This window comes from Aphis gossypii, chromosome 1 (genome assembly GCF_020184175.1).
Source record: "Aphis gossypii isolate Hap1 chromosome 1, ASM2018417v2, whole genome shotgun sequence".
NCBI classification, from domain to species: Eukaryota; Metazoa; Arthropoda; class Insecta; order Hemiptera; family Aphididae; genus Aphis; species Aphis gossypii.
Window position 1 is genome coordinate 70,194,622 of NC_065530.1, and position 14,865 is coordinate 70,209,486.

General features: G+C 27.7%; 1 protein-coding gene across 2 annotated transcripts in view; it reads left to right on the plus strand.

The window, feature by feature from the left end:
• The window catches only part of LOC114125150 (uncharacterized), a 43,703-nt gene that overhangs the window by 3,832 nt on the left and 25,006 nt on the right, over positions 1 to 14,865 (plus strand). For both annotated transcript variants that reach the window (XM_050198718.1, XM_027988672.2), the window contains exon 2: positions 4,048 to 4,254. In XM_050198718.1, the coding sequence (XP_050054675.1) occupies positions 4,098 to 4,254 (157 nt within the window). In that variant the 5' untranslated portion in view covers positions 4,048 to 4,097. The remainder of the gene's footprint in view (positions 1 to 4,047; positions 4,255 to 14,865) is intronic.

Sequence of the window (14,865 nt, forward strand, 5' to 3'; positions counted from 1 at the left end):
TAACTGTCTAATTTAAAAATCAATCTTAAAAATATTCTATAATATTTAAAATACGAATTAGTTGTAAAAATAGGTATCATGAAACTCGTTTTTTAATTTAAGTTTGTGAGATTAATACTTTTTCTATGTATCAATATAAAACGTTATAATGATATATTTGAGCATTAAATTATTTCATATCGTATTGTAATTCACTCTTCAGTAGTAATCGTGTACAATTAAAAACATGGTAATTATATTAATAAATAATAATACAAAAAAAAATATGAAACTATGAAAAATAAGTTTTTGTGAATTGCGTTTAGCGCACCGTTGAGTTACGGTTAGTGACTTTAACGCGGGACAACATATTTGCGTTTAGGCCACGAGTGAACATATTAATATTATACGTTTATTATATTATATCTTTATTTCGTAAGTGTAGTCTATCTTCACTTGCTTTTTAAGTCTTTGATTTCGTACCATATTGGAAGTCATGTAGAAAATAATATAGCGTGCGTGGAGGAACACCATGATGTATAGGGCCTCCAGGCGCGGTCGGTTTCTTGTTGGCTAATGATACGTAGGTTCATAATATTATTATTATACACATGTACTAAGTGTTTACTCGTGTGGATTTTTGTAGGTTCTACTTTTTAGTATATAAATACATCTCAATGGTCTAGTGCAGTGGTGTGTGCGTTATTGCGAAAACTTTTCTGGTTTGATGTCCCAGAAAAATATTATTATCGACGGTGATGTGACGACACATGTCGACATTCCAATGCTTTCTGAACCTAAGAAGATATTCATCTAACAAGTACAAACTGCAAATATATGTGAACGCCCATGTGTTGTATAGTTTATATGTGGTCAATCATAATATAAGTGACCAGGAAACGATTTGTCTACTAGCTGTTGACGACTTCACTGTAGTGTTACGAAATAATAGAAAAGAAAGATGCTTCTGGCAAAATTTAGGCAATACTGTAATACACACGAATTATGTAGCTATTCTAGCTACTATTTACGTAAAACGACGACGAAAGATATATTTTTTTCTGTATATAATCTAAAAAAAAAGGTATTTTTTCACGTTATTGCAGGTACATATTGTAGGTATTATAATATACATATAGTTACTCCATTGTTAAAATTCTTATATTCCTCAAAAAAAGTTGACGTTTTTGTCATAAAAAACGGATCGACTAATTATTTAGATGACACTTCTATAAGATGACGCCATGACGGGTAAAAGAAAACAGATAGCGTATCATTTTAATTATTTTAATATTATGTCTAGGTTAGTGCACTTACTCCAGCAAGGTTGTCAACCCTTTTTCTGTCGGTTTGGTTTTATTATACAATACGCATTATTATATGCTAAATAAACACATTAATTTATTATATGAAATAGAGGTGAATGTAATTTAAATTCATATCCTGATGCGGGTGTTTGTTAAAAGGTATGATTTATTTTAGACGTATACTTATAATCACGGTTATCTAATCATATAACCGTGTTCATAATGAAATAATGAAAACCGTTTTTGACTGCCAATTATTGTTTCAATTTTAATAAAATATACTTCCATATAACGTATGCTAGGCGCATGTATGTAGTATGAATTCGTAAATTTTTCTAATTCAATGATCAAAATAAAGACAAGGGTAAAGTATAAGATTATTTACAGATTAAAATACCATAAAAAATAACCTATTTACATTTAATATTATATTTTATTGAGAGCATTGAATTTATTAGATTATATCCTTCTTAAATCTTAATACAGGTTAGTGATAAATGTTCTTTGGGTATAGTATAATAAATATTACGATAGTTAATCGTTTGTAAAATGTAACTTGGTTGATGTCCTTGGGTGATGGCTGATAGAAAATAACGATTAGAAAATGTATGTACCTATCAGAAAACTATTTCTTCATGTTATTAAATAAGTAAGAATAAAAGTTAAATACTACTTCTAATGTTATATTCGTAAGACAGTAATTTGGTAATTTTCAAAAATGTTAAATGCATTAGGTACAACCTAATCCACATAGGTAGTAATATTTAAAACTTTTTTAAACTTTCACCACTTATTTAAGTATTAGCATCTACGAGTATTAGATATCTTTATATAATATATAATTATCACCTAATTGTAAACTTAGCTTAAACTTATAATATTTTAAGCCACTTAAAATTAAATTATCAACTTTGTATATTCATTTAACTCAAAATAAATTAGCCATTCAACATTAACTTTAATACTTCAACGCTAACTCAATCTTTTGTTTTAAATTATTTAAAATAAGCTGTAAACAAATATCTAACATGGAACTATATTTAAATTAGAAAATATAAAACCACATAATCTGATTAGATAATACATTTAAAAAACTGTGGTCGATTGCATATTGTCAATGTTTATGTTGACAACAAAATTAGTTTCAGTTGGCTGTTAGGTAATTAAATTATATAGTCACTACCTAATAGTGATAAAAACAAATAGAACGCATTTGAATTGATTGATTTTGTTCATCTGTTATTCAGTTGTATTCATTCAATGGATTGCACGATTAAAAACTTGAAGTAATTTTTTAAGTAGATGCGGTCTTTATAGCGTTAAAAAAGCTATTATAAAATAATTTTCTGAAGTATTGTGTGACATATAACCCTGTGAGAGTTTAGTTTGGAATAAACATTAAAAGTAAATAAATAATAGATAAGTTAATTATGATTATATTTTGGATTATATGATTGGTGTGTAAATAGCTTTTTATATAGTGACTAATCGCACTACCTAATGACTATTAATTATTATTTTTAACTTATATTAATCAATAATGTAACCAACTATATAAAGAATAAAACTTACTTTTATCTGTGGATTTAAAATAGGCTTATATATTTGTTGAATTATTCTTTAAAAATTATAATATTATGTACAAGCAGTATACTGAAATTGTGCATATTTCGAACTCTATTATAACTTATTTGTTGTATAAAATTTGGATTGATATTTTAATTGTTATTTATTATTAATTATTCATCGTACTTTGGTGCCTACTATTAAGTATTGATTCTTGTTATGTTTAATAAGAACTTAAGTCAGTAAGTTGAAATAATTAAAATCTTTGTATTAATTGTTTATTATTGGATTAATATTGTCTATAAATTTATAATATTTTTCAAAGATAATTTTTACCTTTTAGTAACTTTAAGATAAAAACTATTTATTTTATAGATTTAGTTAAACTCTATCCCATAATACAATAATACCTATACAGTAATGTACATAGTTCGTAATTGTACATATATATTATCAACTCAAAGTTATGGATTATAATCATAAACAGTATATTATGTAACATAACGTTTTGCGTGAAATTCAGTGAAAGATTAAATCTAAGTAGATTGTAAGTTAAGTTGGCCATATAATATAGTCTATCCAATTGGTCAGGATTGTACAAGTTTTTAATAGTGTTCCGTTGTACCGATAAAGTGTTTTACGCCAGCCAATTTTCTCGAAATCAAATGTATGTTTACTTTTTGTCAATTAATGTTATATTTTCACAAGAAAAAAGTATTATTGTTTTGATATAAATAATAAAATAATTAAGTAGATTATATGATTTATTTTAAAATTATTAGGTTTAACGATGACAATTATTGTTGATGAATAAGTTCATTGTTTTTGTGTCCTCCCACAACTGTTTTTGAAATCACTTATCTAATTGATAATTTTATCGGTTACTCATTACTATTTATAACATTGAGTTAGTTTTCGCCGAGGTTTTTGCGTTACTAACGTAAATTGCAGATTGTAAAGTTCTAACCATTGTGTGTGGTATTATAGTTACGATAAAACATAGTGTGTTAAACTGGTGATTGACCATGTCATAGTGGTACACGAATTTTCCCATAAAAATTATAATACAATATTTGTCCCAGTTTTAGTAGGCAAAATAAAAAATGGCAACTCTACCGTAGATACTTAAGTCATTTTCAACTTTTTTTTAAAGTTTTTACAATTATAAAAATTAATAAATTAATTTATTTTATAGGTCGTACATAATGGGCTTGAGAATAGCTTAAGTACTTTACTGTGTTCGTTATGAAGTCAAATTCGTGGGAATTAATATTGGTAGTAGTGGCTTGTCTAGTGTGCAGTACCACTAGCCATGTCGCCCTTACGTTTCCTCCGGCCCGAACCTACGACCTCGACTTCCTGGATACAAGCAGAACGCCCGGCCCTTGTGGTATGCCTAAAGGTAAGATGTTTTTTTGTTTAAAATATTTTTTAATATTAATGGAGAGAGAAATTAAAATATTATATTTAGTTGTTTAAATAATAATTATATAAAAATGGATGATACATGTGAGATTAAGTAAATACCGCAATTTATAAATAATTAATAGATATCATAATTATTGTGAAGAGAATTAGAGTCAAACATACATTTTATGATGGTAAAAATAGTATTGAGACCTCCAGATTTAGCGATTCAACTAGTGATTTTGGCAGTTTAGTGTACGACTTTTTTAACATATTATTACTTGTATTACTTATGTCTTATTAGAAATTATAATAATATAGTAATTACTATTAGTCATTAGTCAGCAAAGCTTTACATGCCTAGTTTACATTTATTGTTTTCTCTGTTGATCTTTTTGCCTTTATGTAGTTTATTTGATACCATTGGTCCCAGATAGAAAGGGCTAATGTCAATATTATCAACTTTTCAAAGAGTAGCCGTTTGAAAGTTTGGAAATTTTACACGTTTTAGTATTACAACCACGAATATTATAGAAATCATTAATGTATATTAATCAAATTCTAAGTACATCTATGACTTAACATTCTTGAATTTACAGTTATTTATAAATTTAACTGTAGTTATGCCATTTAGATTTATCTTTTTCTGACTTAATAAGTCTTTTTTTTCTTTCGATATAGGTAATGGTTCATCATAAAATGCTTGTTCTAATATAAATTCTAAATTTTTTGTTCCCCTTCTCTTTAAATTTAATAAGACTTGTTTTATACTAAATTTTACCTATCATAAAAGAACAATATCTAACCCATGATTAGAAAATAGAAATACACTTTTTAATTCTTGACTTATGCTATTTATAGACATAATATAATGATAACGCTACAAAATTATTAAATCATATTAAGCTTTTTATACCTGTACAGGCTGTACAATAAAGTGATGCAAAAAGCATAAGTCATATTAAGTCTTTTAGAACTGTAAAATAAAATGATGAAATAGGTATAAATCATGTTATACCCTTTCTACCCAACTTAAAATGTAAAAACTCCAAACATTGCCTATTTATTTCTTCAATAACATAAATATTATTTTTCACTTACTTATGCCAATTGCATCGAAAAAAATCAGCAAAAATCAAACTTTAAATCTACGGAAAAAAAGTTTTTTTTGAAAAATTGACATAAAACTTTTCTACCCAGAACGAAAGTCTATGTTATCATATATTGTGTGCTATGAATATTACAAACAATAGATAGCACCAACCATTGTGCCGTTAAGTATTTTTTTCATCTGAGTTTTTCATGAAATATCTCTACAAGTAATTGTTCGAAAATTCATCATAACACTACAACAAACCTGATGCAAAATAACTAATTTTGTTTTATAACAACACCATGTATACAAAAGGTCTATAGAGTATAGACGTAGGAAGATGAGGTTTAGTATCCCGAGGCAGCAATCGATCGATCGTACGGGTCTGCCGAAGGACACACATATGTGTGAGTTTTAATAATAGTATATTAATAATAAAAGAATTGTATTAATCAATTCGTATATATATATATGATGTACAAGCGTGTGTGCATTAATAAATAATTATAATATATAAGTATTATGTGAGCTACCTCTACGAGTGCACGGATTAAAAATATACTTATAGCCTACAGGGTATGAGAGGATGTTACCCTAAAATTGTGTCAATAAAAAACATTATAACATTATATATTTATTTAATTTCAATTTATCGAAAGTAATATTATAAATTTATTAACTTATTTTTATCAACTTTCTTAAAAATCAAAATTTTTTTCAAGTTTGATTTAAAATTTAAGTTTAATTATTCCATCTTGTTGTGTACAATAGTAATGAAAACTCACAATATTTTTGTGATTTATTATGATTGAATAAATGTTACAATAAAAACAATATATGTACCCACTTTAGATATTTAATTCAAATTGTTTTTAGGGATGTTGATTATTGATCATAGAATGAATGCAATTAACATTAGGTATATAGAAACGTAAAATGTTACGTTTAGTTAGTTCATGACCAAGCAAAATATATAGAAAAAAAAATTAGTTGAATGTAGGTACATAATAATATAAGATGATAAGAGTTTTATTTCAATCTATTAAATATATCTATCAAAGTATATACAATTATTTATTTGTTCAGTTATACTTAAGAAAAGAAAACACTAAATTAATGTATAGGCCAAGGCTTTTTAATCTAAAAATATGATATGAAATATAGACACTATATAGTATATAATATTATTATTTATAATAGTCGAAGTAATTCCGATTGTGTAATATTCATAACATAAAATATTCTCTGTATGTATTGATTCACGTAAGACGTAACGCTTTTTTAATGTAGGTACATATCATTATTATGATTTATGTACGTATGGTTGAATTACTTGAATTAATATTATTAGAACGTGTATTATATTATGTTTGGTATTTACCGACGTAAAATTCTTGGGTTATTGAACGGAGTATCGGATACATGTGTTTTTGATATTTTGAAATTTATCTAAAAATGATTATTATGATTTTGTACACGAAAAAAAACAAGTGTAATTCGTTCCTATACAATCGGTTAGTATACCACAAAAAATATTATGTTGCAATAGAAAAAGGTGGAAAAAAATAACACATAGGCATCGGTATAATAGTAATTTAACTACAGGCGTTACACAATAGTACGTCATTGGTCGAATACAGCCCACCAGTAGGTAAAAAAAAATATTCAACACCTATTGGTGTATAAGCTGCTGCTGTATTCCATGTACTGTACAGTATAATATAATATATAATATACACCCGTAATTTGTTTAGAAGACATACCGAAACGTAGTAGCTTGTTGTTCATCGCTGTAGCAACGTGGTGCTGTAGGAATCCCGTCTAGCCACTTCTCCCCCTCGATGGTTGTATAATTTAATAATAATAATATGAATGAATACCTGCTTTATTTGAAACACATGAAATCGGTCTTGCACGGATGGACGTAATATATTTTATTTTGAAAACATAAGATTTATTAGGCAGATATTCTTTTTCCGTGAAATTATTATTATTTTAATTATTACGAAATGTTTATTATAGTAAAATAAATCATTGATTTATTAACTAGTTAGAATTATTACAAGATGAAATCGAAAGTTTGTCTACATAATTGCCCACGCCAATAGAAATTTGTATGTTTATTTATTTTTTATATTCAAGGATATTTTAACAATTAACCTCGAATAAAATAAATGTTCTTTATACTTCTCTAGCTCCCTAGTATCGAGTTTAGTGTACTTCCGTGTATACGTTTGATTTATTTATATAGAACAATATATTTAGTTACTACTAACTATGTATAATATTTAGTACCTATAGACAATGTTTTTAAGTTTACTCACATTAATTTTTATTTCAATACCTACACAAAGAATAGGTTAGGTCACCATTAGTTTTGATAAAAATAATAATCGATCATTTTTACTCTATATGTAATAATACGTAATATAAAGTGCATATAAAATTGATCAATGTTTATGTATGATGCAAATTAGAAGGCTGGTCGAATGCCAGAAGAATCATTTTATTTTTAAACGATAACAGCCTTGAACAGAAGAATGCAAAGAACGTACTGAAATTGAAAGTAAAACAATCTCGGGAGGACCCCGCCCGTTTGTTTACAATCTGAATTTTTTCTGGACCGCGTTTACTAATATGATATTGCTGACTGCGATACGGCTGTACGTTAGAAATACTATATATTATTTTACTCCGTTTTGAAGAAGTAATCTATATTTAGTGGTTTTCTTTAACAATAATAATTGTTGTACTATTCAAATCATTTTCTATGACCTATCCATGACCTGAAGACGTGTATGCAAAAACCACAATCAACCATGGGTTGAAAAGTTTTCCCATAAGTGTTTAGTCGTGAGAAGCGAAAGGAGCATCACATCTGCTTAGTGAATAGATTCAAGAGGTAACAAGTAATGATTCAGTCAGCAACATTTTTCCAGTACAATATTTGTTCTTTTAAATATTAAAACATATCGAGAATGTTGTATGTTTTTCAAGAAAATATAAATAATTAAATATTTAAAAACATTTTACTTTCCCATTTGTTTTTACCTATTATATAAATTGGACTAACTTATATCTATTGTTTACTTTTCAATTTATCTTACAATTAATTTGAATATTTTATATGTAGGTATATATTTGTATTATTCATTACATTTATTCGACTTCTCTTCATGATCCAAATCAAAATTTAAACAATTATTGTTTTAACAAAAAGAATAAAACTTTATTCACATATAGAATTTTTGCAATAAATTTAACTTTTTAATTGTATGCATAATTTTTTACGTTCTTATAATTCTTTCATTTTAATTAATAATCCTGTACATTGAACTAAAAATATGAAAGTTTATGAACAATTTCGGCCTTATAGTTCTAAATTTTTCAGACCGAATCGTCATACATATATTTAAGTATGTTATATTTTAAACTTATCATAAATGCGGTTTTGATGTTCTAAACTAAACCGTTCAGTCACAACCACGTATAAACGAGATTTAAAAATTTCCTTTCGTGATACATGCTGCATATTTATATTTTGATCTTAATATATAAATATATATGTATAAACCTAGTATCTTAAATCATGAAATTTATCAGTCGAGTTCATTGGTTTGTCCGATAATTTGTACTTATAAAACCGCACATGAGTAGTTTAAATACGTAAAAAATAACTTCTATGAAGCTGTTGCGTGTATACGTTATAATAAAGTAGGCAACCAATTTATCGTAATTCCATACTTCTTTATACATACTCGATATTAACGATATAATATAACTATATACAATATTCGTGAAAGCACAAACACTATTTTATGTATTTAAATTTCAATCGACTGGTGTGGATCAAAATTTATATTTCCGTTTCATAGTCACGTGCACGTTGTATAACGTTAATTATGATAATTTCATTCGGTAAACGTATCTGTTAATAAGCACGTTCATCTTTTCAGGATATAGAGGTAGGTACGTGTGTGTGGCATGTACGCGCTTTCGTTTTAGTCGTCCACTAACCAGGACCAAAATTTTGTCAATTGGGTGTGTGCAATGATTATAATACACGGCGAACGATAACACTTGTCGCGTAACATTTGAAATCTTGTTTAATAATAATTTCTAGATTAATAACAGACATATACATGTACATCAGCGAGGAGTGTATTTATTTAATTTGTTTCACTTATCCCCGCGTGTTTTAGTTGTACTTTCTCGTCAACAAATACCAGTTATGGTTAAACGATATAATGTACGCACTACTGGAGAAATTTTCATAGTATACCCCATGTGACAGTGTGTGAATGTATGTGTAGGTATGTGTAATTTAGGTTCGATATTGTAATTCATACCATCAAAGTCTAGGTATATCGTGTTTGAAAATATGAAGTTCATCTGAAAATGAATATGAGAGAGTTGCTCATCATACATTCATTTGGATTATAAATATGATTTTATATTGATATAATACAGTAGTTGAAATTCATCTTTATAATATATTCATAATTAAATTTAAATTGAGTTTTTTTCATGAATATTTTTTATTTAATTTATTTCCGTTAGCTGGAAGAAGATTTTTGAAGTAATTTATAATATGTAATTATAAATATATATTTTCTTATGTATTGTCTCGTATGTAATTGGAAATGCTGTTTATATCATCAGCAGTTATACTATAACGGTACTGTTTATAATATATTTGATGTTAAATACTTAATTTTTTTGGACAAAAACATTTACAATAAAATAAAACTGTTGACAAATTCTGGGAAACACTAAACGTCGATTAAATTTTCATTCTCCGATTTTTCAAATACCATATAGGTACGTACGGGAACACAGACAATACATTTGTTTTCTTTTGTCGCTCTACCGCTGTTTCACATAACACATTATATTATATTATATTTATTAATGTTAGATTTACGTAACATTTTTTTTTTTACCAGAGTAACTGTGAGAAAATCTGTGTTATTATGTTGATAGTTTTTTCAAATCTCCAAAAATAAATATTTAAAACCAACAATAAATTTTTTTTTTATAAAACGTACTTAGATACGTGATATTAAGAAGTAAAAATTAAACTTAAATTGTATTTTGGAAATGTGAAAACCTATACCACTTTATGCTTTACGATAGTTGTATAAGTCTTTCAGTTTGTAATCGATTATTATTACCTATAATTAACCATCAATTATTACTAAACACAAACTTGTGGTGTGCAATATGTTTACGTGCGTCCGTTTAGCGTGAATACCGGGTGAAAGAAAAAGTGATATTACTGGTTAAATTAAAATATATTTAAAATAATAATTTCCAACGACAGCAGCAGAAGGTAATAACTCGTAATTCGACGATCATAATATATTATAGCATTTTAAATTTTGCGGAGAACAATCGTAGACGATTATATACCGCAGTCAAAGTGACACTGGGGTCGTTGGGCCAGAGGTCCTCGACGACGACGCATTATTAGCCACTGGGTCTGTTGTTTTTCAAGGGCCGCCTTATAATGTTTAAAATATATACGAAAGACGCGTTTGACGGGTTTCGAATTGTACGCGTAGTAGTAAAAAAAAAAAATAAATAATATTAACGATAGTAATAATAATAATAATAATAATATTCACTTTCACGGCTGCCGGCGAGAAGATCCCACGACAAGCTCGTGACCGGCACGCGTATATGTATACACTATACGGCGGCGTCGGCGGCGGTGCAAGCGAGTCGGAGAGAATATACGCGCGTAAAATCACTCACGACAAGTTTTCTCTCCGACCAAACATCGTTGCCCCGTCCCCGCGAACTCCGGCTCGAGATCGTCTTCTCCGACGAACACTATACACAACGTTATGCTACACGAGCGTCTTTCTCTTCGATGGGTTAGGTATTATTATTTATCACGCCATTACGAAATATCTTCTATTGCTGCAGCCGCAGCCGCCACCGTCGTCGTCGTCGTCGTTGTTGTTCGTGTGTGTGTACATACGCACCTATATCATTATTATTATTATTATTATTATTGCAGGTCTGTGGGATAACTATAAAATAATAACAATATATTAATGTATAGTAATATATGGAATATGCCCAACGCACACCGCAGCGTATTGTAATAATATTACAATACAATCGTTTATATTGAAAACCTTTTGTTGTTTCCGCGCGTCTCTTGTCTTATATACTGCAGTGAAAAAAAATGTTTTTTTTCCGTTCGTCGCGCGTGGTGCGGGTCAAAAACTCAATCACACGACAATAATAATTACTTTATTATCATCACGCGTACATGGGGTATAATATGGGCGCGGGACCCGATACTGGCAGCCGAGTCTGACAGCTTTTCATTTTATTTTTACGAGGTGGGCGAAAATTCGTTCTTCCCTATATAGACATAATATGCGAGTATATAGCTTGATTCCGTGATGGCAAAGAAACACCGTAGTGACCCAGGCTTTAGGTAGAAAGCGCGTTATAGATTAAATTGGACACCGCCACATCGGTGAAAGTTGTGTTGACCGGCGGCAATGTCTCCCCCGGTAATTTTTTTTCGATTTTCGGTGGTTTCCGCGACGATGACGGTCTCACACTCACAAATAACAGCGCACCATCTGTCCTGGACCAACGTGGATGGCGGCAGATACGACATGTTTTTTTACATATTACTTAAGTTTCTTGACGTGTCGTATATTGTCGCCCCATAATATTATTATAAAATATATTATTCAATAATAATCGTTTTGAAATCGGCACATATTATATTCCGCGGCGCTAATATTTATCTATATAATTTTACATCATTCCTCACGTAGATTCCTTTTCTAGCTCGACGCGTGTATAAATTATAAAACGCGCTTGCACATTATTTTACGCAACACTGCAACATATCGAAAGCCCATGGTGAGGATACGTGTACAGTTTATTACGTGACAGCTCATCCGCTCTATAGTCAAACGATGTTTTTTTTTTACACAGTCGGCTATAATATTGTATATAGTATAGTATTTTGCAATTAAAAATAGCTGTGATAAAATGTAAAAAAAATATTTTCTATTGACGTTCATTTTACCAAGAAAAATAGGCGGAAATCTGGGTGTCTTGGGCTGAAAAATAGATGAGTTAGGTAATGGTTGATTGTAATTATCTGTATAGTTCTTGTAAATTATAATATTGTCCTACATATTATGAAGGTTTCAATGTTGTAAAGCTTAATATATATTACAAATTAAATTGTCGAAGATAAGTCTTGTTTCTTTATAAATTGTTACGTTAAAAACATTTTTTTTTTTTAATTCTGATGAATAATTCCTTCTTCAATAATTGCGATTGGACAGCGAATTTTCTAGTTGAGTTTTTATTGTACCGTAATGCATTAGTAACTGTCAAAATAAAAAAGAAACATTTTTAAACGTCCGGACTAAAGTGATCATGAACAGTAAATAGTAATTTCACTTCTATATTGCCACAGTATTAAGAACAACTGAACAAGATCTCCTTAATGAAAAAATATATATTTATTTATTATTCACGAATTGTACATAAATATAATACTATTATTTAAATACTTAAACATTTCGATAAAAACTATAAAAAATGTGTTGTATTCGTTAACACTGGAAATGTATCTGTGTATTAGTTTTTTATAGTAAATATATTATGTTTACTATACCTTTAATATACCTCGTATGAATTTAAAATATTTTGTTGATTAGACATACTTCAATACTTGTATGTAATAGATACATCATGATTCATGATAAGTCATACTCGTCCTTCAAATGATTTTAGTTTATCATAGAATTGATTTTTAGTTGAAGACTTTAAGTATATTGTACTTTTTATTATAATTTCAAGTTTTAACTAATATATAAGTTTATATTTTAGTAAAATGATTTTAACAATATGTTAAGAGTTGTTATTTAACTTACAATAAGTATAAAAGTACTTGCTATTCATTTCAGTTTGAACTAACATATTTATATCTTTAATTACAAATAAGAATATTATACTGTTCTTGCTAAATGATTTTAATAGTCTATTCATAAGTACTACATCTCTGACTTTCACTTTTATTTATTATCTATATTATGTCTACGTATAATTTATCTGCAAACAAACTCATTAATTCATTAATTATTATGTGAAATAATCAAAAACATCTTTCATGTACTTAAAAATTAAAGTATTTTTATCTTAAAGGTCAATTTAAATGATTATTTATACAACAGTAAAATCTTGAATGGTTTATGTAGTATTTTTGTATGTTTAAATTTTTAAACAGTAGATTCTAAATAAAAATAAATTAAACTTTTATTGTTAATCTTTAAAAAAAAATTTTACTAACTACCAGTTCATTAATTTTTAATGATACATAATTTTTACTATCTATATTTAGATTTTGTAAGAATTAATCAATATCAAAAATAATTTTACATTATATTGATTAGAAACATATTATATGTATCATCAATAATAACGTCGTCATAGACATTTAACTAGTAAGAAAAGTACTAATTAAAATTAGTTTTATCTATATATTTTTGCGTATATTTGTATAGAATAATTAAAAGGTTTGGCATAATTATATTAATCTCGCATTTGTGTGAGATGGCGTTCGAATGTAATTACGAAACAAGTGAAATTAAATTAAAACAATAATATAAAATATTCCGGCGTTCGTCAATTGCACCGATTTTCTAGACTATACCTATCTGAAATCTATACATGTTTTGCGCCCGTAAATTTATCACAAATTAATAATTAATAATCTATACATTGATTGCACCAGGAAAATATAATATTATATAAGTAGGTAGGTACTATAATATATTTTAGATATTTTATTTCAATTAAATAGACAAAAAAAGTACATAATAAATGTTTACGTTAACATAAGTTACTATCAAAATTCAAAACCCACAAAAATACTTGTTGACAATTTAATTGAATTAAATTATTAAGTCTTGAATACAATCAAAAATATAGAATAATAACACATAAAATAAATTGCAATTTCAAAAATCGTAAAATATTAAAGTATTAAATGATATCGTTTATTATTTTTAAACTTCAATAATCGCAATTATAATTTATTACCTTTTTTGTACCTCTATATCGTCCGGCGTAGTTGATGTATATTTACCTTTTTGAATCCCATAATTTTTTTTCCTTACCTGTAATTTTGTCACAATTTACATAATATTATGTTTAAATATTCAACACATACAGCCTTATACACTGAAGTTGTACAGTTATATAATATAATATATCAAATTTATTGAATTTATTGAATTATAAATTTTGTTTTTTTTTATAGTATGTAGGTATTTTATGATATTTGAACAGTTTGATTTCTCTTACTCATAATTGGTAAGCATTTTTCTCGCATAAGTAATGCGCGGTGCAATAAGCGTATTAGGTGCAATACCAATACGCCTCCTCTTTCCTGCGACCTTGAAATTACTCGGGAAACATGTTGCCTACGCAAATCACACGTTTTCACAAAGCATGTATACATTA